The 27,609-nt window shown below is 43.6% G+C and overlaps 3 protein-coding genes across 8 annotated transcripts in view; 2 read left to right on the forward strand and 1 right to left on the reverse strand.

Annotated features, from left to right (window-relative positions):
- Positions 1-345: 345 nt before the first annotated feature.
- Positions 346-6,521, reverse strand: LOC136401357 (tigger transposable element-derived protein 1-like). Of its 5 annotated transcripts, none has more exons than XM_066379458.1 (2): positions 5,301-6,521; positions 346-552 (listed from the first exon to the last, which is right to left on the reverse strand). In XM_066379458.1, exons 1-2 carry the CDS (start codon positions 6,231-6,233, stop codon positions 523-525), a joined length of 963 nt encoding a protein of 320 aa, XP_066235555.1. In that variant the 5' UTR covers positions 6,234-6,521; the 3' UTR covers positions 346-522. The 5 variants fall into 5 exon arrangements, 3 of the variants coding, with proteins under 3 accessions (XP_066235555.1, XP_066235553.1, XP_066235554.1); XR_010750501.1 differs by lacking the exon at positions 346-552 and adding an exon at positions 4,487-4,622 and having other exon boundaries at positions 5,052-6,521; XM_066379456.1 differs by lacking the exon at positions 346-552 and adding an exon at positions 4,494-4,622.
- On the forward strand, positions 4,629-8,725 carry TRMT12 (tRNA methyltransferase 12 homolog). Its single transcript, XM_066379455.1, has 2 exons — positions 4,629-4,731; positions 6,533-8,725. The coding sequence occupies exon 2, from the start codon at positions 6,772-6,774 to the stop codon at positions 8,089-8,091; it is 1,320 nt and encodes a 439-aa protein (XP_066235552.1). The 5' UTR covers positions 4,629-4,731; positions 6,533-6,771; the 3' UTR covers positions 8,092-8,725.
- The window catches only part of RNF139 (ring finger protein 139), a 28,900-nt gene continuing 9,278 nt past the window's right edge, over positions 7,988-27,609 (forward strand). The window contains exon 1 of one of the 2 annotated variants that reach the window (XM_066379453.1): positions 7,988-8,124. In XM_066379453.1, the coding sequence (XP_066235550.1) occupies positions 8,121-8,124 (4 nt within the window). In that variant the 5' untranslated portion in view covers positions 7,988-8,120. Of the gene's footprint in view, positions 8,125-19,584; positions 19,979-27,609 lie in introns of those variants that run through there. The other variant, XM_066379452.1, reaches the window with a different exon arrangement.

Consider the following 27,609-nt stretch of genomic DNA (forward strand, 5'->3'; position numbering starts at 1 on the left):
AGCTTTGCTCAAACCAGATGAGCCCGCACTCAAGCTGATGACCTCGGGGTCTCGAACCTGGGTCCTCCACATCCCAGTCCGACGCTCTATCCACTGTGCCACTGCCTGGTCAGGGGTATAATATGCTTTACTGTAGCTTTTATATAATAAAACAAAGCTTATAAAATTATTTACTCTCTTGATTATAATTCAAATACACTGACACAAAGTAAAGGGAGTCAAATAGTAATATGTTATCAATGAAGTAAAGGCAGAAGTCTACTCGGGAAGCTGTAAGAAAAGTTGGCATTGTCACTGGGCCAGAAAGGGATTCCCTGGGAACCATGCAACAGGTCCAGTCCATTAAAAGTGGAGATGGCTTTGTTGTGAGCAATGAGGACAAAGGAGAGGCATAAGGAAGAGTCCCAGGCTTCTGACAACAGCATCTAGGAGACTGGCAGGGGTATTTCACAAGATAAAGAGTAGGGAGACTACAGGCTGAGTACATCTTGGAAATATTGAGGTTGAGGTGCCTGAAGAGCATCAATTATTCTTGCAAGGTGTCAGACTGACCTTGGAATAGAGAAAGAAAGAAAAAAGACTCTGTTAAGGTAAGACTTCTCCCATTTCCCACTAAAGAGTTTCCATTTGATTGGGACCCAGATAATAACTTCCTCATGGCACCATAAATTTTCTAAAGATTTTTTTTTAACATAAAAATAACATCTGTTCATTGCATGCAATTTGTCACTAGAGAAAAAAAAAGTACAAAAGAAAATAAAATCACTGTCACTGCTCAAATTTTAGAGCTTACCTTGATAAACTTGTTTAAATACATAAATAAAAGATATGCCACCATCTAAGGCAGGGGTAGTCAACCTTTTTATACCTACCGCCCACTTTTGTATCTCTGTTAGTAGTAAAATTTTCTAACTGCCCACCAGTTCCACAGTAATGGTGATTTATAAAGTAGGGAAGTAACTTTACTTTATAAAATTTATAAAGCAGATTTACAGCAAGTTAAAGCATATAATAATAATTACTTACCAAGTACTTTATGTCAAATTTTCGCTAAGTTTGGCAGAATAAATCTTTATAAAACAATTTGCTATAGTTAAATCTATCTTTTTATTTATATTTTGGTTGCTCTGCTACTGCCCACCATGAAAGCTGGAACACTCACTAGTGGACGGTGGGGACCAGGTTGACTACCAATGATCTAAGGCATAATTGTATATTTTTCAATTTAGAACTGCATAAAGAATAACATCCCAAGTCACAAAAATTTCTTACAATCATCATAATAATTGTGTATTTCCATCTAAAGAATGTATCAATTCATTTAACCTTTCATGTATAGGTTTAAGTAAAAATGCAAGACTATTTTAGTTTCTCAATCTTAGTCTGAATTTCTGATCATTTCTGCATTCATGGAATAGGTATTCTTTGAATAGGTAGTATGAGCATGTTTGAGTCTCTTGGTTCTCAAAGTTGTCAATCTTGTAACAGCTATAGTATTTGTAAAGCAGTGACTTATGACCAGGAACTATACAAGATCCTGGGGATATGGCAGTAGACAGAAAAAGAACATTCCCTGTCTGTAAGAAGAGTATTTGCTACTTGGGGAAACAGAAATTTAAGAATGAAAAAATAAGTAGCAAAGAAGAGCTAAAGAAGAAATTAACAGTGGCAAATAGACATAACAGTGGGAGGAAGAGAGTGACACTTTCAGAGACAGTGTGAAATGAAGGCCCCACAAGAAGATGACCTTAAGACGAATCCCCAACCACTGCATCATCTAGGGGGAAGGCATTTCAGACAAAGGGGACAAGTACAAAGGGAAAATCCTAAGAAAAGACTTGGCCTGTTTTAGAAAGTGAAAGACTGGTGTCCCTAGAGTGTGTTTAGCGTGGTGAACAGTTCCATCTCAAGATGAGATTGAGGAGACAGATCATGCCTAGTCTGGTGGGCTGAGGCAAGGGACTTATTCTTTGAACAAGGGTAGACAGAAATTGTTTTTCAGTAGGGAGGGATAGGATAAGAAACTATGTTTTGAAAACTCTTGTCCTGGTTGCTATGTGGAGAATGAAAAAAAGAGTCCTAATCGAAAGACCAATGAGAAGGCAGCTGCTGTAATCTATGTGCCAGAGGGTGGCTAAGGAGACCAAGAGGGGTACACTAATCTGGTACACAGTGGTCCCTCGTCTATCACGGGGGTTAGGTTCCAGAACCCCCCGCGATGGGCGAAAATCCGCGAAGTAGCGACCTTATATTTGTTTTATTATTTATATATTTTAAGGCTTTATTTTGATTTAATATTCTTTTAATATATTTTAATTAATATTTTTATATTGTTTTCAATTTTTTAGGCTAGAAAATGCTTATTTTATCACAAAATAATTAAAATAATAAATATATAAAAATGCTTATATACTGCAAAATCCCGCAATATAGTGAAAAATTCACAATACAAAACTAGATATATACAATTTAAAATTCTGCAATACAGTGGGACCGTGAAAAGAGAACCACAAAATGGCAAGGGATGACAGTATACTTAGGAGTATATGGAGGGTGTAAGCACACAGCAGCTAACTATAAAATAGTTATAGGAAGTTGAGGAAAGGGGGCAGGAAGGTAACTAAAGATATTTTCTAAACTGTGTGCATGAAATGGGTGGATACTGGACAGTAGGGTCTTATTTATGATATAGATGGAGCAGTGGTAAAAAGAAATCTATTTTAGACATATTCAATATGAGTTACTTATTAGACACCAAGTTGAGCTATCAAAGACACAAATGGTACTGGAGTTGGGAATGGGAGATATGGAGTGGTGGGAAATAAAAACTTGGCAGTATCAGTACGAACGAAGAAAGGAAGAGGTTGTTACAGATGGCAAGCATGTTTATATACTGATGGAAATAACACAGGAGAGACAGAGAGTGAGAGAAAAAAATGAAAAGCACAGGACACAGAGAGGGTTACTAAAAATCTGAAGTCTTGACAGAACTCTGAGACACAGTATGGGGCGTGCTTCAGAGGTATTCCAGCTGAAGTGTGTGGAAGTTGGGAAATTTATATACCAACTCACATCCCTCACCAGTTGAGGGATGCTGAGGCAGGAGGGGATGGGCATAAATTCCCTAACATTTCTGATCTGCCCTCGACTTCTGGCTAAAATAATTTTGGTGAGTAGAGAAAGCCATCAGGCAGACTCCTAAATGCTAGTAGTTAGAAGCCACTGAGTTAGCATATACAGGAATGGTGGGTCCCAAGGGCTTATGTAAGGTAGACCAACTTTTTTACAATGAAAAAGAGGACAAAAATAAATTGAAAAAACAATATCGTAAATAAAAACATTTTATTCATTGCAACAATACACAATATGATAAATGCATAATAAAAACATTTATAATATTTTACATTGTAATTATGCTTACATGCCTATTATTATTATTATTATTATTTTTTGTATTTTTCCGAAGTTGGAAACGGGGAGGCAGTCAGACAGACTCCTGCATGCACCCGACCGGGATTCACCCAGCATGCCCACCAGGGGGCGATGCTCTGCCCATCTTGGGCCGTCGCTCTGCCGCAACCAGAGCCATTCTAGCGCCTGAGGCAGAGGCCACAGAGCCATCCTCAGCGCCCGGGCAAACTTTGCTCCAATGGAGCCTTGGCTGCGGGAGGGGAAGAGAGAGACAGAGAGGAAGGAGAGGGGGAGGGGTGGAGAAGCAGATGGGCGCTTCTCCTGTGTGCCCTGGCCCGGGAATCAAACCCGGGACTCCTGCACGCCAGGCCAACGCTCTACCACTGAGCCAACCGGCCAGGGCCATGTCTATTAATTTTTAATAATTGTACGAAAAAAGTACTCATTTAGATACAAATACATCACATCACACGCAATGGATTGACTCTGCATTGATTGAATATGAACATTTACAGATTAGTCTTCCAATATCAAAAAGCATATGTAGGAGGACATTTTTTGAGGGAGAATGGAACTTACAAAAGAAGGACTGTCCTCCCTAAAGGAGGACGATTGGTCACCTTAGCAGGCTACCAAGACAGCCTTCTACTCTGTCTTGGTTGATGTTTTCTCCATTTCTGAGTCTTTAACATAAAGAAAAAACTGAAAACAAGAACAATTCTGATTGATAATGAATAGATGTGAAGAGACAAGAAAGTGTTTTAGCCATGGCTTGTGCCTCCCATACAGAGAGACCTGAATTGGGGACTTCAATTGTTAACCTCTCTGGGTCTTAATTACCTAATTTGTAGAATGCTGGGAGGTAAGTAAAAAGGATAGGGCTTCTTTACAATTCTTATTTTCAATTATCTGAATTTATCATAGAGGATTCCCCTTTGTCTTCATTAGCTGTATCAAAACATTTCAACTGTTACATTGTATTTCTTTTGAGTGTCTACTGGTCAGGGTTCAAAGCATTTGTATTTCCCTAACCACTGTAGCAATCATCTGAGGATGTTGATTCCCATTTTATGGGTGAAGATTCTGGTTCTGAGAGGTGATATGATTTACCCAAACTCAGATCCTTCTGACTTCCAAACACTCGTTTCTTTTACTGCAGGACAGTGAGACGGTGCCGACTCTTCACTCAGCAAATAGTGTGGCTGCTGAAGCTGCCGGGAGAGAGAAGCATCAGGCTACATACAGGAAGTCTTTCTCCAGATTCGGCCCATCGTGCCAGGTCCACGTGCCTCTTTGGATTCCTGAGCAGCACTGAAGAAAGTATGTAAGGGTTCTGCAGGATAGTTACTCATTTAAAGTTTTTAAGCCCACACAATTACTTATGATTACAGTGGTACCTTGAGATACAAATTTAATTCCTTCTGAAACTGAGCTCATAAGTCAGTCAACTCATATATCAAACAGATTTCTCCCATTTAAAATAACTGAAATAGATTTAATCCTTCCAGCCCTGTGAAACATCCCCAAACCATCCTAAATTATGAAAAAAGACGTTAATTAAGAAACACACGTGTACTTTACCAATGCATAACAATATATGAAATAAAAGAAAAAAGTGTTATTTAGTACTGTATTCTTACCTTGGAGACATACAAGTGCGGCTAACGGAGGTGAATGGCGGAGGAGGGAGGGAGGAAGGGATGCAGGCACTGTAGACACGTAAACTAAAACTGCACTTTCTTAACACTACACATAAACTAAAACTGCATTTTCTTTATTTTAAACAAAACCACAAAAACTTAATTGTAAAAAAAATGCACTTTCTTAACTTTAAATTTAACCTAAGCTTAACATTAAGTATTTTTCATTTAATCATCACCTGTTTTTACCTTTTTGGCTGCACTTTCGGCACTTTCACTTGCAGGACTTTTGAATAAAGATCTATCCAAAGAGGTTTGCTGTTGCCTGCCTTTTAAAATGTTACGGAAATGTGACAAACAAGTGTCATTAAAAAGTGCTGAAGCACGACCAGTTGAAACTTTTGCTGGGTGTTTCTTTTCAATGAAACTTGAAAGCTTCTCCCACATTGCCAGCATGTCTTTAATTTCAGTTGTAGAAATCACTTCCTCCGACTCTACCTCCTCCTCACTACATGGGTCTTTTATGGGTTTATGGCCTGGCGGCTTCTCCTCCTCTGCGGTGATAAAAGTCCTCCGGGGCATTTTTTTCCAAAACAATCCTGTTCCATCACAGTTGAACACTTCTTGGGGAATGTAGCCTTCCTTTGTGATAAGCGCAGCAAAATGTGTGATGTACTCCTCAGCTGCCTTAACGTCAGCACTCGCAGTTTCACCATGTCTCACCACTGAGTGGATGCCAGATCTCTTCTTGAAATTTTCAAACCAGCCGTGACTTGCCTTAAACGTATCTTTTGCTGTCTCTTTTGAGGTTGATGGTTCTTTCTTCTTCAAGTCGCTGTAAATAATACGTGCCTTTTCGCATATTACAGTCTCTGTCACTGTATCTCCTGCCAGCTCTTTCTCTTTCACCCACACCAGCAGAAGCTTCTCCATTTCTTCGTGGATATTTGTCCTTAATTGGGACAGAATTGTAGTTCCTTTCGCTGGATTTGCGCTTTTGATAGCATCCTTTTGTTTAAGGATGGTACAAATTGTAGATGCATTGCGGTCGTACAGCCTTGCAAGTTCAATCACTCGTACACCACGCTCATGTTTTTCTATTATCTCTCGCTTTACTTCTATCGACATCATTCTCTTCTTCTTCTCACTACTGTCCTTTACACTCACTTTCTTTGGCCCCATGATAGCACACAAAAAAAAGTTAGTAAAAAATGCAAAAATGATGCAAGAACGAGTACAGCGCACGAGATTCTACTTGATTCTGCGGGTAACACGTGAGAACAAGATGTGCTAGTTTTGTGCTGCTGATTCTGGACCCCTGCGCCAACTAGTGGCAGCTTCTGACTCAGGACTGGTATCTCGGAATTCCTCTCGGATCTCAAACAAAAATACATACCGAGTCGCAGCTCATATCTTAAAAAATTCCTATGTTGGTCTGTTAGTATCTCAAGGTACCTACCACTGTATTAATTTCCTCTTAGGGCGTAGCAAGGGAGGTCACCCACAAGAAAGATGGCAGCTAAGGCTTCACCACTGCAACCGTCAACAGGTGCATCAATCTGTTTAGTTCCGGCCTGTCAGTTTGACGTCACTTCCCCCCTCCCAGCACCCGGCGCGCGTCCCTTCCCGCCTCCGCGGGGATGAAGGCGGAGAGGTGAGTGGACGCTCAGCAGTGGGAGAGTCTCTCGGAGGGAATCCAAGAGAATGTGGGACCAGCAACATGGAAAGAGAAGGCGGGGAGCCCGCAGCCGTTGTGGCGGTTGTGACTGAGCGTCGGTTTACCCAGCGATACAGGGACTATCTCGACAAGGAGAAACTCCTGGACAGACGGTACCGCGTGGAAAAGATGCCCGAGGGCACCGTGGCGCTGCCCGTGCTGGGGGCGGTGCTCCCTGAGCAGCACCTGCGGGAGCTGAGGGACCGCGTGGCTCCAGGCAGCACTTGCAGGCTAACGCGGCTCCTGGATCCTGTGCCTTCAAAGAAGGCCCTGGGTCGTTCACCAGCCCAGAGGCTGTGTCTCGAGGTGAGTCGCTGGGTAGAGGGCCGGGGAGTAACATGGTCAGCTGAATTGGAGGCTGATTTGCCCCGATCTTGGCAACGACACGGTAACCTCTTGTTGCTGAGTGAGGTCTGTTTCCAAGACAAGCAGTGGAAAAATCTGGAACCAGAACTCTGGGAGATTGTTGCCTCGGCACTTGGCGTCCAGCGTTTGGCCAAACGAGGGCGGGTATCACCGGATGGCACTCGAACTCCAGCAGTGACTCTGCTACTGGGCGACGATGGCTGGGTCGAGCATGTGGATAACGGGATCCGTTATAAGTTCGACATAACCCAGTGCATGTTCTCCTTTGGAAACATTACTGAGAAGCTTCGAGTGGCGTCGCTGCCCTATGCAGGACAAGTGCTGGTGGATCTGTATGCAGGAATTGGTTATTTTACATTGCCCTTCCTAGTTCATGCTGGTGCTGCTTTCGTCCATGCTTGTGAGTGGAACCGCCATGCTGTAGTTGCTCTGAGAAGTAACCTTGAGATCAATGGAGTAGCTGATCGGTGCCAAATACACTTTGGGGATAACAGAAAATTGAAGCTCTCAAATATTGCAGACCGGGTGAACCTGGGGCTGATTCCCAGCTCTGAAGAAGGCTGGCCCATTGCCTGCCAAGTGCTACGAAAGGATGCTGGGGGCATTTTGCATATCCACCAAAATGTGGAATCTTTCCCGGGGAGGTATCTCCAGCCTCCTGGAAGCAGTGAAACAGAGAAGGAGCGCTGGCCTTATCCTCAGCAAATTATCACCAACCAATGGGAGAATGGAACTACCAGTGACTCTAGGAGAAAAGTGCTCTCGGCAACCATCAAGCCAGAGTGGCACAGGTGGGCAGAATCTGCAGAAACTCGAATTGTCACTCTTCTTCAGCAGCTGCATGGGAAACGGTGGAAGACACACATCTTGCACATCCAACCAGTGAAATCCTATGCTCCCCACGTGGATCACATAGTCCTGGATCTGGAATGCCGCCCTTGTCCTCTGATTGTCTAGAGAAGGTGGATCCTGAGACATGAGGATCTATGTGTGAGTGACCCTGAATGCAGCAGCGCAGGCCGGGTTCTCACCTCTCTTGTCTCTGGGTAATCTGTTTTAATATTTTGTGGCCCTAAAAGCTAGACCAGTCTAAATCACTTCGTTTGTCTTCCATTGATCACATTGAGAGTGATCACATTGAGAGTGATCATTGGGAGCAGTGTGATGCACTGAAATAAGGCCCATCTGTGCAATCATGAATTCTGAATTCTGACCTCAGTTCTGTCTGACCTTGGGAACATGGTCTCAGTATTCTTTTGGCTTTGGATTTCCTTATTTGCAAAATGAGGGTTGCTTTGAACTGTCTCACATGGCTTTTACTTAATAAGCAGTTGTACATAAGGCATTGGATATTTCAGTGAAAAGAAATGCTCTTTCCAAAATCACTCTGGAGTGTGGCCGGGATGGGAACAGACCAGTGAGAAGGTTTCTGTGGTTGTCCAGGCATGAGGTGATGGTGGCTTGGACCAGGGTGGTGACAGTGGGATGTGGATAGATTTGAGAAATTAAAGCAGTGGGAGTAAGCAATGGAGTCCATATCGAGGCATTAAAATGGTGCTGCTTTGTTACCACTGACAAAATAGGGAGGGAAGAGGGCAAAAATTACTCCAGGGTATCAACTGTTCCTCAGGTGGGCATTCCTAAATGAGTGTGTGGGCAGGTGTGAATTCTTAAGTATTGAGTGTGTTGTGTTAGAAAAAGGGATAAATGACTGCTTTAAATCATAGCAAAACTAGATTTTCTGTCTTAAGCTTGTGCAATAGCTGTCAAATGCTAGCCATTTTTAAAGTTCAAATTAAAACCTCCAAATTTTGCCTGATCAGTGGTGGCACAGTGGATAAAGCCTCAATGTGGAACGCTGAGGTCACTGGTTCAACAGCCTGTGCTTGCCCAGTCAAGGCACATACAGGAGTTGAGGCTTCCTACTTCTCCCCCCTTCTCTCACTCTCTCTCAAGAGCATAAATGAAGTAGCATAAAAAAAAAAAATAAAAACCCTCCAAAGTTTAAAGGCCTCAGACTCCCTTTTCATGTTCCTTCCCTAGCAACAACATCAGGACCAACATACAGAGCACCTCACCTTATTTTATGGCTGTTTGCCATCACCATTGTTTACCCATGGCATGACTAATTGTAGAGAACTGCGTTGCTTACCTTTGGAATGACTAATTGTGGAGAATCACTGCTCATAGGTGTGTTTCAGTGCACTTTGAAGCCACCTGGGCTTGTGTACCTGATAAGGAAATACAGAGCAGTGTGTGGCTTTATCACACTGGATTGTTATTGTACGTAGCATTTGACTGGCTGGGGTTGGGCTGGGCTGCTTGTTCTTGCAACAGTGGCGGTAAGGACTGGATTGATGGTGTTTGTGTTATTCCACAGATATTAAGTGTCTACTATGTATAGTACATGAGCCTCACGAAATATATTCATTAGGCACAGTTCCTGCCTGAGGAGCTCACACCCTAACAGCTGAAACAACACGAATACTCAAAGAATTGGAATACAATGAAATAAGCGCCATGGAGTGATAGGTTGTAGGAGAGCAAAGATGGGGAAGGAAAGTTCTGAGAAATTAATGGAGAAGTCTTTAGAGAGGTAGTGTTTAGATTGGCTTTTAAAATCTGGGTAAAATTTTAGTAAGTGGAGTCAGGGTGGAAACAGTTGCTAGTGGAGAATAAGAGGTGCAGAAATTTTAACAATCATGGAGCGGTGCCATTAGATCAATTTGGAACAAAGGAAGTGATGAGAGATGTGTTGAAGGTGGGGGGCTGTTAGGATTTATAACAAAGAACAAGCGTTTTATACAGAATAACCCCCCCAGGAAGTATACTGCTTACAAAAATTAGGGGATATTTGAAAATGAATATGAAGTGATAAAAAAGCATTTGATTGGTTTTTTTTTCTTTTGTATTTTTCTGAAGTGAGAAGCAGGGAGGCAGAGAGACAGACTTCTGCATGCACCCAACCGAGATCCACCCGGCATGCCCACCAGGGGGCAAAGTTCTGCCCATCTCGGGTGGTGCTCCTTTGCGGCCGGAGCCATTCTAGCGCCTGAGGCAGAGGCCATGGAGCCATCCTCAGCGCCCGGGTCAACTTTGCTCCAATGGAGCCTTGGCTGCGGAAGGGAAAGAGAGAGACATAGAGAAAGGAGAGGGGAAGGGTGGAGAAGCAGATGGGTGCTTCTCCTGTGTGCCCTGGCTGAGAATCGAACCCAGGATTTCCACATGCTGGGCCGATGTCCTACCACTTAGCTAACCAGCCAGGGCTTGATTTTTTTTTTATATTAAACAAGAACATCAGAAAAGCAAATGACAAGTCAAAGAAAGTTGTTCAATTATGCAAATTAGATGCAAAACCAACTTTTAATTCATTGGTGAAAATGCACTATACAAAAAGCTGAAAGTCCTGGAGTATCTGCATGTTCCCTGATCCCCTAATTTTTGTGAGCAGTGTATTAACTATCATGTGATCCCACCACAAAAATAGCCTGACTTTGTTTGCCTTAATCATCTCCTCTGGTACCTGAGTTTGCTCTTACATAGTACCTGTGGCTTTCTTACCTCAAACTAAAGATGGCAGACTGGGGCTTGCGGCAGTGTTGGGATGGGGGGTAGGGGACAAACAGTGAGGAAGATGAGTCAGAGAGCCATATGTCTGGGGGCTAAGGTGTTACCTTCCTGCAATAAGCTATGGAGAGGCAGCACCGAATGAATTCATTCAGCCTGATGTATATATCAGGCCCTGGGTGTTCAGTGGTGAATGATTGGCGTGAACTCTGAAATTTTTAGGGTCCAGTGGTCTGCTTGAATGCCAAGATACCTTCTTCACAGTAAGGAACAATAACAATTTTTTGCATGTTACCCACTGATTTTGTCAATATTATTCTGCCACCTAGAAAACACACTAAGCTCTGTAGGCTGTGTGGAAATTCAGAATTTGGGAATACTGCTCTGACTCACACTGGGTGACTGACACAAGGTTGCCAGTTTTCAGTGGGATTCAGAGCATGTAAAGCTCTGTGGCAGGTACAGGCTACAGTGTAACTAGTCATGTTGCATGGGCTATTTATTCCAGGAGATTCTTTGGGACAGTAGTATCTGATAAGCAGAGCAGCCATCGGAGTTAATGACAAGCTCTGTAGGGGAATCACAAGGTAGACACCTAGGGTTCTGTAGCAAGGCTAAGCCATCTGCAGCATAGGACTCTGTCATTCAGAAATGGCTTCTTGCATGTTAATGGGCCTTGGTAGAAACAGAGCATCTCAGGAGACATCAAATGACCCTGTATCCAGAGTTGCCTGTCATGGGCAGGGTTTACCAGACCCACCAAGTCAATCCATCATAAGATGGAAGTAGCACATCTGGAATTGATGACAAGCAGGGCCAGAGTAAACAAATAGGTGTACCAGCAGGTGAACCAGACTTCCTAGTCATACTTATAGTTCTTGCACCAATGTATATTCCTCAGCTCACAATTATGGCTGTCACCCAGCCTTTTATGTCTAAGAGAGGACAAAAAAGCCAGAGCTCAATTCACTGATTTTCTTGGGATATGAGTTCTAAACAAAAATAATCTGCTGCTGCCCTACAGCCATACTCAGGAATGGTCATAAACGACAGCAGTGAGGGGAATCTTCCCCCAAGGCAGAATTTGGGGTAATATTCCTGGTCATCCACTTTGTGCAGAAAGAGAAGTGACCTGAAGTAAGACTATACCTTTATGGCAGGTGGCAAATAGGTTGACTAGTTCATCAGCAGCCTGGAGTGGGAAAGATTGGGGGATCAGGGACAAGGAAGTCTGGGGTGGAAAGTTTTGTGGGATTGGGCATATGTGTAAAGAACTTTGTATTGTGTAACAATGCCTACCAGAGATCATCTACCATGGAAGAGGCACTCAGTATCCACATAAACAAAAGTCTTGGCCAGTTAACTTCAGCAACTGTAATCATCAGCTACCCCAGTAATGTCATAATGGGCTCATGAATAAAGTAGTCATGTTGCAGAGATGCAGATTAGCAAGAGGCCAACAGCATAGCTTCCACACATCAAGTAGCCACTCCCTAAGGTTCAACACTGAGCCCTTGATTCAACACCATCTCTTAAGGAAAACAAGCAGCTGCTTGGTAGCAAGTTAATTACATTGGACTTCTATGCTAGAAGGACAGTGATTCACCTTGACTAGACTCTTCCCATCTCCAGGTATGAATTTACCTTTCCTGCCCACAGGATGATGGCCAGCATTACTATCCAAGGGTTTACAAGTGTTTCATCCATTAACAAGTATCCTACGTAATACTGCTTTTGACACCAGGGAACCACTTTACAGACAAGTGGATGTTTCACTGGGCACATGAACATGGGACTTACTTGTGTGATCACATACACACAACCTAAACAATGTTGGTCTGATGGAGTGATAGAAAAACCTTTTGAAATTGATAATACCCCCCCACCCACTGTCCCAAGACAAAAGATACGCTCTAACAGCCATTACACAGTGTTGTTCCCTTATAAATAGAACAGGTCTGTGAATGAAAGGGTAGAAATCGAATTGCCATTCTATTGGGCTAAGTAATGCCCCCAAATATGTCCACATCCTAATATCCAGGACCTGTGACTATATTTTCTTACATAGTAAAAGGACTTTGCAGGTGTGATTAAGTTAAGGATCCCAAGATGGGGGCATTATTCTATTATATATTATAATAACGTTTGGGCCCAATAAAATCTAGAAGCCCTTATAAGAGGGAGGCGAGACCAAGTTGTAGGACATGTGATAACTGAAGAAGGAGGATGGAGTGATGCAAGGAAGGGGCCACAAGCCCAGGAATATAGGCAGCCCCTGGAACCTGAAAAAGGCAAGGAAATGAATTCTCCCCTAAAGACCCAACATGGTCTTCCTGACACCTTGATTTTGGACTTCCGACTTCTGTAATTTGTGTTGTTCTAAACCACTGTTTGAGGTAATTTGTTGTAGCAGCAGTAGGAAATTCCGTAACACACCGATTTATTGTCCCCACTGACCGACATGTGGAATTTGTGCTTCCCATCCCCCAATTTTGTGAGTCCAGAGGCCTGGCTCTTAATGGGAACTCTTTCATCAGGAGACACAATATTAGACCCTTTACACTTGAACCTACTGAGGTTCCGCAGTCATTTCAGGCTCCTCGTACGGAGACTAGCGGGCAAGGAAGAGTTACCATCCTGGTGAGGTCATGACATCTGATCACCAGGAGGAAGTAGGGAAGTTACCCAAGGGCAGGAAGAAATATATTTCACACTCAGTGCATCCTTAGAGTTGCTCTTCATATGTCCTCGCTCAATCTCAGCAGTAAAATGGGGTGCCTTCCAAAATGGAAGAACTTTTGAAAACTGGCCCCTTGATAAAAGCAATGGCAAAAAGTATCAAAATCAAAATTTTCAGAACTTTGGAAAGTAACTAAAGGCTGACAACAAGTTAAGGAGCATTCATTCAAGATAAACAGCTAAATCTTGATTAAAAAGGGAAGCTCTGGCAGTCTTAACTTGTTCTGTCCTCACCCCCTGCCCCACCTCTAAACAATGTTAAACTGTTCCAAGCTTTTAGAAAGAATGCGTCCAGTGTTTCACCATTCAGTGATAATGCTGTCCTTTACTAGGCAGTATCCATAGAGTGAGTCCTGTTACATTGCTGGGTTTTTTAGTCATCCTTTTCCCACTGTCCTGTCACTTTTATCATAAACTAGATGATCATGAATGTATGGGGCTGTTTGTAGACTTTCTCTTCTGTTCCACAGGTAAGTTTTTCTATTCATGCACCAATATTATTTTGCCTGAATTATCACTTTAAAATAGGTCCTGGTACCTGATACTGTAAGTCCTTTGACTTTGTTCATTGAGATTGCATTAGTTATTCTTGACCTTTTGCATTTTCTTATGAAGTTAAAACCAGCTTGTCAATTTTTGGAAAAAAGAACCTGCTGAGATTTTTTTTTGTTGGGATTACATTGAATTTATAGGGTAAAACTGACACTGTTACAATATTGAATCTACCATCACAAAGCTTTTATCTACTCAGATGGGGGTAGCTATGAAATGAGAGGTAATCTGAGTAAGAACTGAAATGAGAAGTGATTATCAGAAGCTGGGACTATAGCAGGGGTCTCAAACTCGCGGCCCGCCCACCAATTTTGTGCGGCCCACAGACTGGCCCGCAGACTAATCCACGAAGTTTGATTAGTCTGCGGGCCGCACAAAATTGGTGGGCGGGTCGCATGCAGCCCGCGGGCCGCGAGTTTGAGACCCCTGGACTATAGGATACCATCTAAGGTTCTATACATCCAGTCTGTCAGGGGAATGCTATACTATCTTCTCTGTGCTCCCTGCCTTGACAGATGCTTTTAACAGTATTCCTTATACCAGGGGTCCCCAAACTATGGCCCGCGGGCTGCATGCGGCCCCGAGGCCATTCATCTGTCCCCTGCTGCACTTCCGGAAGGGGCACCTCTTTCATTGGTGGTGAGAGGAGCATATTGACCATCTCATTAGCCAAAAGCAGGCCCATAGTTCCCATTGAAATACTGGTCAGTTTGTTGATTTAAATTTACTTGTTCTTTATTTTAAATATTCTATTTGTTCCCATTTTTTTTGCTTTAAAATAAGATATATGCAGTGTGCATAGGGATTTTTTAATAGTTTTTTTCATAGTCTGGCCCTCCAACGGTCTGAGGGACAGTGAACTGGCCCCCTGTGTAAAAAGTTTGGGGACCCCTGCCTTATACTCTTCCTCTTAGCAGTATCTCAACCCTCAGATTATTCTTGACTAGGGGTCCCCAAACTTTTTACACAAGGGGCCAATTCACTGTCCCTCAGACCGTTGGAGGGCTGCCACATACAGTGCTCCTCTCATTGACCACCAATGAAAGAGGTGCCCCTTCCAGAAGTGCAGCGGGGGGGCCGGATAAATGGCCTCAGGGGGCCATAGTTTGAGGATGCCTGTTCTTGACCTTCACCCTGGATGATTAACATATTTGAGCCTGTCATATACATATTTATATTCTAATATAAATTAAGTACCACTGAATAATCATCATATATAACAACCCAAACTGATAAACAGTATTTTCACAGTACTCCTGAGCCGTGAATGGAGCCATTGCTAAGTGCTTTGTAAGGGTCGCATTATTTCTCCTAATTTGTGTAACAAGCATGAGAAATTACTTGCAGAGGATCAGATCTTAACCTCTGGAATCAGACAAATATGAGTTAGAAACCTGTCTTTGCCACTATTTTGTCTTTGTGCTTGGACAAGATTGTTGAGGATTAAATTGGATAATGCATGTCACGTACTTCGTATTATATTAAACATTTTTCCTTTTTCCCAGATGAGGGTACTGAAGACTAGAGATTTAAGTAATTTGTCTGGAGACAGAGAGCTAGTAAGAAGTGGAAGTGGACAAGCATACTGCCGAGCATATAGAGAGTGCTGGAAATGTCTGCTGAATGAATGAGTGAATCCAAGTCAGGTCGTGGAAATTCAACATTGACTCCCAATGCCACTATATTCTCTGTTATTTCCTTTAACTAAACACAATAGACTATTCCTGTTTATTTGGGACTCACAAAACCACAAAATACAAACAGCTGATTTTTAAAAAAAAATATATTTATTTTACTGATTTTAGAAAGGAACGGGGAGAGAGAGAGAGAGAGGGAGAGAGAGAGAGAGAGGAACATCGATGTGTTCCTGTATGTGCCCTGACCAGGGATTGAATGGCAAACTGTACTTCAGGACGACGCTCTAACCATCTGAGCTATCCAGCCAGGGCTCAAATAGCTGAAGTTTGATGGGCATATCTGAAATTTAATGAAGAGAAAAACTAAAGTAATTTAGGATCAGAGGTTACATTTTAAGTAATTCCCGAGGTCTGAGATAAAGTTAAGGTATGTATTTGTCCCTTTGGGGGCTAATATTGCCTACCCTTCCTACTGGCATTCCCAAATTCCATTTGGAGGAAACACATAGTACTCTGGTGGGGAGGGGTGGGATGGGTAATTCTAAGAGCCTGTTTCCTACTGCGTCCTCCTCCCAAGGAAACTGTACTTGCCCTCGCCTACAGCGAGGGTACAGGCATATTGTCCAGTAAGCTTAACCAATTGTATGGTCACTCTTGGAACTTGAAATCCTGAGGAATAATGATAGCCCAGAATCAATTTCTGTTGCTTGAAACCAAGGAACAAAGATTTGACTGATGAAAATGTTGACCGAAATTTCAACTTAGTTTTTACACATTCTATTATCTAAAGGCTTTTAGAGCCACTAAAAGGTATTTGAATTGTTAAAGCCAAATTAACAGATTGTTACTCGGTTTTTGTTTTTTCAGATTATTTTTGACCATGGGTAATTTATAAAGTTTGTACACACATACACACACACACACACACACACATACACCCTACTGTTCTAGGTAGACTCAATATAAATATATGTGTGCAACATTCAAATCAATGTAGAAAGCAAAAGATTGGATTTAGTGAATTGTAGTTATTTCTTTGGAAATTTATCTTTATTTTAAAAATTCCTAAGCATCTAAAAACTACTTCATTGATATAAATCTAGTTTTAAAGCAGTTTTTTAAAGTACTTGCCAGGATCTCATTCAAACCTTCATTTTACTGGTGGGAAAAGTGAGACAGAGTTTAAAGAGACTTGCTTTAATCAAGTGTGAGGAAGAATGACTATGCCACCACTCCTGAAAGTTCCTGACCTAAGATGGAATTTAGTTTGAATTAGAAATTCTTATACAAATAAAATTTGTGCATCAAAAATGGGAAACATTAATAAGAATGTAAGCATTTGCTAATATTTAGAAGCTTTTTATTTAATATTTACTTTTTAAAATAAAAATTGGAGGATAGCCCATGTACTATTTTATTTTCCATTTTGCATGACCACAATATATGGTACCTTCTGTCTATCACACTCCTCTTTTAGATTAGTCCTTGTGGACTCCTTTCTCTATAATAGCTTCACTCTTTTTTCCTTTAAATGGCAATTAGGGCAGAATAACAGGTAGGTTCAGTAGCTAATTTACATCTCTGAGGCTTCTATGTAAGTCCTCATAGTCCTCTCTTACCAAGTTTCTTTCCTTTGGGAATAGGGTCAATACCAGATGGTTATTCCCCAGCAGGAAAATTAACCCAGCAGAGGTAAACAGGATAAAAAAATGGTGATCATGCCTGACCAGGCGGTGGCACAGTGGATAGAGTGTTGGACTGGGATGCGGAAGACCCAGGTTCGAGACCCCAAGGTCGCCAGCTTGAGCGAGTGCTCCTCTGGTTTGAGCAAAAGCTCACCAGCTTGAGCCCAAGGTCGCTGGCCCAAAGCAAGGGGTTACTCGGTCTGCTGAAGGCCCGCGGTCAAGGCACGTATGAGAAAGCAATCAATGAACAATTAAGGTGTTGCAACGCACAATGAAAAACAATTGATTGATGCTTCTCATCTCTCTCCGTTCCTGTCTATCCTTCTCTCTGACTCTCTGTATAAAAAAAAAGGGTGATGATAATGCAGAAAACAGGCAAAGAGGATCTTGGATTAGGATACTGCAGATTTGGCTGTGGGTGGAAAGAGCGAGGATCAAAGATGCCTTGATTCTAAAATCCCGGGTTTGATTCTTAAGTAGGGATGGCTGTATTGGCCACCTAACTTTGATCATGATAAGTTATCTAAGTCTCAGTTTCCTTCTTTCTAAAACAGTTAATAATACCTATCAAAATAAGGCTGATATAAAGATTTAAGTGAATATAAAATTTTACCTGGAGTTTAATAATCCTCTGCCCTTCTGGAGAATTCTTAACTGAGAGGATAATCACCCATTTAGAGCCTTGATATAAAGTACATTGGAGAGTGCAGTTTGGGCTAGGAACTGAAGTGAGCCAGGTTCTTGCTTACTACTGTATTTTATCCCCTTTAATCAGATGGCTGGGTCTACAGATGGACTGTGACCTTACACTCTGACTTGGTAGTGAAGGAAGAGAAAAATAGGATGGCCAGATTAATATATTACATGGATAGGCGGGGCGGGACTTTCCTTTATGTTCTGTGGCTGAACCCCTGATATTAAACTAAAAAAAGAGACCAACAAGAGCAAACTCATGAGGTGCACAGACGCCTGGAATAAACTCATTGATGAGTAACTCAAAGGGGGTGGCTACAACTCGGTGTTTACATAGTATTTTTTTAAAGCAATAAATTTGTAGAGATGTGACAAGACAAAGGAAAAGAGGTTTAGGCTTCTAGGAGGTGGCAACTTGGGGAATGTAAATAATATGGGGAAAACTAGTGGAAGATGATTAATAAGGTTAATCTAAGAGCCCCCTTCTAGGTAAGGGACAAGGAGATATCTTTACAAATGGACATTTAAGTCCCTACTTTTTAGGCAAATGTGTTTGGCGGGTGTGTGTGTGTGTGTGGCGGTGGAGGCAGAGAGCTTTTTTGTGTGTATGGGGGGTACGGGGGGTTCAGCTGTTTCCCAAGAGGCTTAAACTCAATCGTATGTCAAAGTGGCATACTTTGGCATGGCATGTTCTGATCCCCAAGAAAAACAAACATTGGAAAAAGTAGTATGGCTTCTTCTGTCGGGGAGGGAAGAAGGGGGCTGCCTGGGTAAGCTTACCTCAAAAAAAGACTAGCAGTCTAAAACAGAGGCCTGCGTCCTTGTCCTAAGTCACAGAGACCCTTGATATCAGTAAAATGTGGCCGATGGGTGTCCTCAGTTATGTCCAATTTGGGAGGAGGTGGTTAGGACGATGTGCAAATCGATGAGGGATGTTTTTCTTTGTAGTGCCTAGGGTACTAGCCGAGCCGCGAAGGGCGGCTGCTCCTTAAAACGCACGCAGCTCCGCCTCCAGTAGCCTTTCGGGTCTTTTCCCTGGAATGTCGGCCGTCCTTCAGACCTGGCCTCCAGGTGCGGAGGGGTGGGTCTGGCGAGCGGCGCCCTTTGGCTTTCCACCTCCCAAGCATCTTTGAACCATGTTTACGGGATGTTTAATGGGCTCTAATAAAACAATTCCCGCCCACAGAAGCAGGGACTCCCTTGCTGAGCCCACGCCCTGTAGGCCAAGCGGCCACGCGGAGGCTAGAGGGCGCGGCTAGCGCAGAGCGCCTGCGCCACGGGGTGGCGCCAAAGCCGCGAAAGCAGTGTGAGTCGCGGAAGAGAGCGGAAACCACGGCAACGTTTTGAGACGTCAGCTACGCCGTACGTGATGACGACATGGGGAGCGCCCCTAGCGCCGGATTATGACGTGAAGTAGCGCGGTCTACGCGGTCTCGCGTGACCGCGGTCGCAGCCTTTCAGCCTCGCAACAGCAGAAACGGCAGAGGCCAGCGGGCGAGGTCAAGATGGTGGCTCCGCGGGCGGGGGAGGCGGGGGAGGGAGGAGGAGCCAGACCTTAGCCAGCTGAAAACACCGACACCCAGAGGCCTCCCGGGGGCCGCCGCGGCTTCCTCAGCAGCCGCCGCCGCCGCCTGCTCCAGCTCGAGGGACGCGAGCGGGCGGCGGGGCGGGCCCTGAGCGACAGGAGAGGAGGGAGGGCGGAGCCGCCAGCCCCCGCCCCTGGCCGCCGTCGCGGGCCCAGCCCCGCGCGGCCCTGCCCGGCCTGCCCAGCCCCGGTGTGGCAGCGGCTCATGGCGGCGGTGGGCCCCCCGCAGCAGCAGGTGCGGATGGCCCATCAGCAGGTCTGGGCGGCGCTCGAAGTGGCGCTCCGGGTGCCCTGCCTCTACATCATCGACGCCATCTTCAACTCCTACTACGATGCCAGCCAAAGCCGATTCTGCATCGGGCTCCAGATCTTCCTACGGCTCTTCGGTAAGGGGGCGTGGGGGCGGCCCCGCGGCCGAGACGTGCAGCGGAGAGCGGGCAGCCGCGCGCAGCCCGGGGGTCGTGTGTGTGTCCGAGTGGGGGAGACACGCGAGACTGTAAGAGCAAGCGTGTCAGCGGTGTGTGTGCGTGAGAACCGGGCCCGGCGCCCGGGGGCGTCCTTGCAGGCCTGGTTGGGAGTGACCCTAGGGTCGGAGCTGGCCGCAGAGCAGAGCGGGCTCCGGGCGGGCGGCCCCCACCTGAGCGAGGGCGGGAGAAGGCCTGGATGTCGGAGCCTGGGGCTCTGCCTGCTGTTTCTCGTGGGGGACGGGCGCTGGCGACGGCTTCCTATGCGACAGCCTCGGACGAACGGCACCCCTGCTTGCCCCTGCCTCGCTGTTTGTGACCTTGGATTTGGGCTGAGCCTGGGACTCAGTTTCCTTTCCAAAACGAAGAGGACTGGATGTGGTCGCTTTTCATGCACGGGGTCCACATGATGGCGAAGTGTCAGCGGAAAATGACACCCGAACGAAAGAGGCAGGGTTTCGAATGTCAGACCTTGAAATCATTACCAAAAATCCTCATGAAGAGGGCGATTATTTAGAACGAGTCCTAAAATTTTCCATGAAATGAAGTGGAGGTATTTAAAGAAAAAACGTGGCTAGAAAGTGCTGAGGCTTGCCCACAAGAGACTTCTGAAAATCAGTGTTCTCGTTGCCCATGAATCGAGTGTTGAAAAGCATCTTGTTTCGCTCCCCGTTTTTATTTGCATCTCCAGAGAAGCGTTTATGCGTAAAGGAATTTTTCAAGTAATTGAAACTTGGCAAATTTTGTTGATGGGGTAATTCTTGATAAGTTTTTAGTAGGCCAGAGCTTTGAAGTATTGATTGCTGAGGGCCAGCTGATAGTGAGATCTTAAAACCTTCCTGAATTATGAGCCATTTGTTACTTCTTTATTCTGACAAAAGAGAGTGATAATGTTGCGTTTTGTTTTTAGCAATAAATAATGCTTGACATTGGTTTGGTACTTTTTTTGCAAAGCATTTTCATTGCTATTATTTAACCTAATATCTAACCTTCAGAAATCCCTCAGAGGTGGGCGGTGGTGTTCTCATTTTACAAACGAGGAAATTGAGGGTCATAGAGATTGTGGTTTGCTTTTGATACAGAGCAGATATAGTAAGTGGTTGCCAGAGCCTAGGCTTAAAAGTCTTCTGACATCAGTGGTGGTTCACTTTCTCCTAGTACAGCTGCAGCCCAGATACAGAGGAGTCTAGTACTGTCACATGCCAGATCTTAAAGCGAACAGATGTGAACATGCTGTTCTTTAGCACAATACCTATCAGTCACCCACCAGCTGCTTAACATCAGCCATTCCTCCTCAACCACTGCAAAAGTGTAGTGCCCTCATCTGTGGCAGAAACTGAGTGGTGTGATTTTGTCATATATACAAATATCAAACACTGAAACGAAAGTTATATGTTGTACATCTGAAACTAAGGTAAATACTTTGTCATTAATACTTCAGTTAAAAAAGCATTAGCTAGCTTTAATGTTTCATACTTAACATGTCTAATTCTGACAGTCATGGGTAAAGTGAGCTTAGTTAATGTTAAGATAAAATTAACAAGAAAGGGGGATCGTTGGGCAGGTATTTTATTCCTGCTGTTAGAAGTTGCTCAACACGATCGTAAATTAACACGGAGTTACTTATCTCAGTATAGTAAGGTGGGCCCTGTTGAGCCTGACAATTAGCCCTATCCTCACCCCACCACATACACACGGAAAAAGAAAAAGAGAGCAGAAGACAACAGAGTTCTAGGACACTTTATCAGATTTGGGGTAACAGGATAACCAAGTGCCGCTTTGGAGACTAAAGAACCACGTGTTACATGGAATTGATGGTGGGACGGTGGCTATCCCCACTTCTGCTGAGAAGAGTCCACAGTGGAGAAGACAAAAATGGAACACTGAGAGGATTAACATGTTCATTGTGCAGATAGTGTAGCTTCTGCCTTGATTCTTCTTACGGCAGGTGACTGCAGAGGCTTTGAGAGCCCCTTTGGGACCAGGTGCAGGTGCTTCCAATGCAGTGCTTCAGTGGAGCTTCAGGCTAGAGGCTTTAAGGAAATGAGTACTTTCCTTAATTAAATACTTCGTGGTTTAAAAACATTGAACAAGGAACAACGTAATCTGTTTTCCTTTTGACTTTGTCCACACTTACTTTTGTAGTAAATCGAAGAAGTTTGTATTTGACAAATTAGAAGAAGGAGACCGCAGGCAGGTTACTTGTGTTATACCTCCTTTTTCTTTTTTTCACTTTTTTTTTTTTTTTTTTTTGTATTTTTCTGAAGCTGGAAATGGGGAGAGACAGTCAGACAGACTCCCGCATGCGCCCGACTGGGATCCACCCAGCACGGCCACCAGGGGCTACACTCTGCCCACCAGGGGGCGATGCTCTGCCCCTCTGGGGCTTCGCTCTGTTACGATCAGAGCCACTCTAGCGCCTGGGGCAGAGGCCAAGGAGCCATCCCCAGCGCCTGGGCCATCTTTGCTTCAATGGAGCCTCGGCTGCAGGAGCGGAAGAGAGAGAGAGAGAGAGGAAGGAGAGGGGGAGGGGTGGAGAAGCAAATGGGCGCTTCTCCTATGTGCCCTGGCCGGGAATCGAACCCGGGACCTCTGCACGCCAGGCCGACGCTCTACCATCGAGCCAACCGGCCAGGGCCTCCTTTTTCTTATCTGTACCTTTTTTAAAAAAAAAGATGGACAGGCCCTGGCCGGTTGGCTCAGCGGTGGAGCGTCGGCCTGGCGTGCGGGGGACCCGGGTTCGATTCCCGGCCAGGGCACATGGGAGAGGCGCCCATTTGCTTCTCCATCCCCCCTCCTCCTTCCTCTCTGTCTCTCTCTTCCGCTCCCGCAGTCAGGGCTCCATTGGAGGGGAGATGGCCCGGGCGCTGGGGATGGCTCCTTGGCCTCTGCCCCAGGCGCTGGAGTGGCTCTGGTCGCGGTGGAGCGACGCTCCCTGGTGGGCGTGCCAGATGGATCCCAGTCGGACGCATGCGGGAGTCTGTCTGGCTGTCTCTCCCCGTTTCCAGCTTCAGAGGAATACAGAAGAAAAAAAAAGATGGACAATAGTGGTCTCTCTCTTTCAGGGTGTTAAGGACAATAAATGAGATAGGATGTAAACCCTTAGAACAGTACTGGGGATCTACAGTTAAACCACACTCTGTTACAGATAATTTGGTCTTGTGAAGGCATCAGTGAAATGTTGATGCTATTTGACAATTTTTTTTTTTTGTATTTTTCTGAAGTTGGAAACGGGGAGGCTGTCAGACAGACTCCTGCATGCGCCCGACCAGGATCCACTCGGCATGCCCACCAGGGGGCGATGCTCTGCCCATCTGGGGTGTTGCTCTGTTGCAACCAGAGCCATTCTAGCACCTGAGGCAGAAGGCATGGAGCCATCCTCAGCGCCCGGGCCAGCTTTGCTCCAATGGAGTCTTGGCTGTGGGAGGGGAAGAGAGAGACAGAGAGGAAGGAGAGGGGGAGGGGTGGAGAAGCAGATGGGCGCTTCTCCTGTGTGCCCTGGCCGGGAATCAAACCTGGGACTCCTGCACCTATTTGAAAAGTTTGATCTTAGAATATTGTCTGGGTCAGACTTTATGAGAAATACAAAATATTTTCCACATTGCTTGCTTGGCTGTTTCTTACTTTGTGCCAGTGTAATTATACTAATTTTTCATATTAGTGATAAAATTATTTTAAAAAAACTGGTTTTTGTGCTGAAAAAAGTTCATCCTAAAAAAAGCAGATGTCTTAAGTATTTAGGGCTCATTTAATGAGGCATCATCTGTTTTTGAAAGTGACAGGTGTGTAAAAGATACCAAAGGAAAGTTAAAATTAATGGTTCTACCTGGTTTTTTTTTATTGTAGACCTTTTAAAATAACTTATGTACTGCTGTATATAAATCTCAAAATTTGGCAGTCTGGCATTTTTCTTTAAAATTAAATTATAAAAATGGAAATCTATTTTCTAAGGAAAAAATGTTAACAATTTTATTGGTAGTATCTGAAGAATTTATTTCCCTCCTACAATAAAGTGTTACAGCTGTACTTTCATTTGGTACCAAACTAACATGACAATTTCAGCAGATTAGAAAATAAAGCATCTCACTTTAGAGATTGAGATAAAATCATACCACAATATATAGAATATTTGAGAATGTTAAGCTATTCTTAGGAGATGTTAAATGCTAAAGGAAATGCAACCCAGTACAGCATAATGCTGAATTAGTAACTCTAAATCCAAGGCAGAAAATGCAAGCAGAGGAGTAATAGTATTACTCATTTAATGATAACTCACTGAAGTGGAAAGATCTTTCTAAACATAAAGGAAAATCCAGAACTTAAAAGGGAAATTTTAGTAAATAAAAACTTTTAAGATAAAACTTAAAAAAAAATTCTATAAAATGGCACACTGAGGGAAAAATATCTGCATCATATGAGATTGAAGTTCTTGTAAAAGTTTTGCTCTATCAATAAAAGCTTATATTCCTAGAGGAATATAGGCCCAGATAATTACAATAAATGATGTGCATATGGTCAGTAAGCAAAAGAAAAATTACTTCATTTATAGTTTATTAAATACAGAACAAAACACTAGGTTAGTGAAAAGTTCACAGTTTGATTAGAAATTAGTTTGGTAAAACTATGGGGAATTTTGGTAGGCTGTCAGCTTCTATGTAAAGCCATCTGGCTCTACCAACTGAAATTTGTCGTTTTTTAGACACACAATTTTTTTTCTAAGAATTTGACCAAAGAAATAATTGTATAAAAACTATGGTCAAGGCCTGACCAAGTGGTGTTGCAGTGGATAGAGCATTGACATGGGACACTGAGGATCTAGGTTTTGAAACCCTGAGATCCTTGGCTTGAGTGCAGGCTCATCTGGCTTGAATGTGGGCTCACCAGCTTGAGCATGGGGTCACTGGCTTGAACATGGGATCCTAGACATAACCCCATGGTTGTTGGCTTGAGCCCAAAGACTGTTGACTTAAGCCCAAGGTCGCTGGTTTGAGCAAGGGGTCATTGGCTCAGCTGGAGGCCCCCAGTCAAGGCACATATGGAAAGCAACCAATGAACAACTAAAGTGCCGCGCATATGAGTTGATGTTTCTCATCTCTCTCCTGGCTGTCTCTGTCTCTTTTTTTAAAAAGAAAAAATAAACTATGGGAGAGGATATTTATTGCAACATTGTTGGTAATAACAAAAAAACAAATTGTTAATCTAAATGTCTGTTGAAAGGGAATCTGTTGTATTAGGTTTACACATACAATAAAGTTTTTGAAAAGAATGAGCTATAGTTATTTTTGGTGCAAAAAACAAAGTGAAATAGGAGTAATTATGATTGCAAAGGGCAGACTAGGTATTCTAAGTTGTGACACTATTGACGTTTTGAACAACATCATTCTTTGTTGGTGGGTCTGTAGAGCTGTTCTGTGAATTGTAGGGTTTTTAACAGCATCCTTGTTCTTGACCCAGTAGATATCAGTGGCACTGACCTTTCCCCAGTTGAGATTGCCAGAGATGTCTCTAGATATTGCCAGATGACTCCTGTGGGTAGACGGGGAATAAGATCCTGACTGAGAACCACTGAAATAGACAAATAGATCCATAGCACAGAATATTAAGGCCAGAACTAGCCACTTATATATAGAAACTTGACGTACTTCAGGGGTAAGGTTAAAGTGCACTGAGGTAAACTATTCAATTTGTGATCATTTAGTTATCCATATGGAAAAATTTTACTGGATCATTACCTCATGTCAATATATAAATAGTTCTAAGTGGATTAATACCTAGATGTGAAGAGCAGAACTTTAAAATTTTTAGAAGAAAATACAGGAGAACATTTTTTTTCTTTTTTAAATCAGAGTAAGGGGAATAAGGGGAAAATTATTTTACAATATATAAAAGCAAATGTGTAATATGGATAAATTCAGCGATATTAAAACTAAAAACCTCTATGAATCAAAAGGGAGCATCAGAAAAGGGAAAGACCAGCCACTCACCTGGAGCAGATGTTTGCATTACAAATAACTGACAAAGAATTTGTAGTCAGAATATGTTTTAAATGTTTACAATTCATTAAAGAAAACCAACACTGTGGATAAATGAACAAAAATAAACTGGCAATTCACAGAGAAAGAAACATGGTCGGTAATTGGAAGATGCCTTCTTTGATAACTGGTCAGAAGTGCAAGTTTTTAAAAGGTAAAAAAGCATCAAGAAAAATTACTATTAAGATCCTCTTTGGCCCTGATGAGTTGGCTCAGCTGGTAGAGCATCAGCCTACATGTGGAAGTCCTGGGTTCGATTCCTGGTCAGGGCAGACAGGAGAAGCAACCATTTGCTTCTCCACACTTCCCTTTTCTCTCTCTCTCTCTCTCTCTCCCTCCCATCCACAACCATGGTTCGAGTGGTTCAAACAATTTGGCCGCAGGTGCTGAGGACGGCTCCATGGCCTTGCCTCAGGCACTAAAATAGCTGGGTTGACTAGTCATGGAGCAGCCCCAGATGGGCAGAGCATCGCGCTGTAGGGGGCTTGCCAGGTGGATCCTAGTTGGGGTGCATGCAGGAGTCTGTCTCTGTCCCCCTGCATCCCGCCTCTAAAAAAAAAATAATAATAATACAGTGGTATCTTGAGATACGAGCAGAAAAACATACAATTTTTTTTTAAGATACGAACTGCAACTCAGTCTGTATTTTTGTTCAAGATCAGAGCGAAATTCTGAGATAGGAGTCATGATCCAAGAAGCTGCCACTAGTTGGTGCATTGGTGCAAGGGTCCAGTATCAGCAGCACAACACCAGCATCTCGTTCTTTCTCACGTGTTACCCACGGAATCAAGTCGAATCTCGTGCGCTGTACTCGTTCTTGCATCATTTTTGCATTTTTTACTAACTTTTTTTGTGTGCTATCATGGGGCCGAAGAAAGTGAGTGTAAAAGACAGTGGGAAGAAGAAGAAGAGAATGATGTCGATATAAGTAAAGCAAGAAATAATAGAAAAACATGAGCGTGGTGTATGAGTGATTGAACTGGCAAGACTGTACGACCACAATACATCTACAATTTGTACCATCCTTAAACAAAAGAATGCCATCAAAAGCACAAATCCAGCGAAAGGAACTACAATTCTGTCCCAATTAAGGACAAATATCCATGAAGAAATGGAGAAGCTTCTGCTGGCGTGGGTGAAAGAGAAAGAGCTGGCAGGAGATACAGTGACGGAGACTGTAATATGCGAAAAGGCACATATTATTTACAGCGACTTAAAGAAAAAAGAACCATCAACCTCAAAAGAGACAGCAAAAGATACGTCGTTTAAGGCAAATCATGGCTGGTTTGAAAATTTCCAGAAGAGATCTGGCATCCACTGGGTGGTGAGGCATGGTGAAGCTGCGAGTGCTGACGTTAAGGCACGTATTGCTGCGCTTATCGCAAAGGAAGGCTACATCCCCAACAAGTGTTCAACTGTGATGAAACAGTATTGTTTTGGAAAAAAATGCCCAGAAGACTTTCAGTACCGCAGAGGAGAAGAAGCTGCCAGGTCATAAACCCGAGAAGGATCGTCTGACCC

Source organism: Saccopteryx leptura, chromosome 3 (assembly GCF_036850995.1).
Source record: "Saccopteryx leptura isolate mSacLep1 chromosome 3, mSacLep1_pri_phased_curated, whole genome shotgun sequence".
Lineage (NCBI taxonomy): Eukaryota > Metazoa > Chordata > Mammalia > Chiroptera > Emballonuridae > Saccopteryx > Saccopteryx leptura.

What these genes read in the sequence shown, in the direction of transcription:
- LOC136401357 (XM_066379456.1), bottom strand. Translation starts at nt 6,233, where the DNA reads ATGGGGCCAAAGAAAGTGAGTGTAAAGGACAGTAGTGAGAAGAAGAAG. An exon ending in CCGAAAGTGCAGCCAAAAAG is followed by an intron (nt 4,623 to 5,300) that starts GTAAAAACAGGT and finishes CTCTCCCGGCAG; the next exon opens with CTTCAGCAGCCACACTATTT.
- TRMT12 (XM_066379455.1), top strand. Translation starts at nt 6,772, where the DNA reads ATGGAAAGAGAAGGCGGGGAGCCCGCAGCCGTTGTGGCGGTTGTGACT.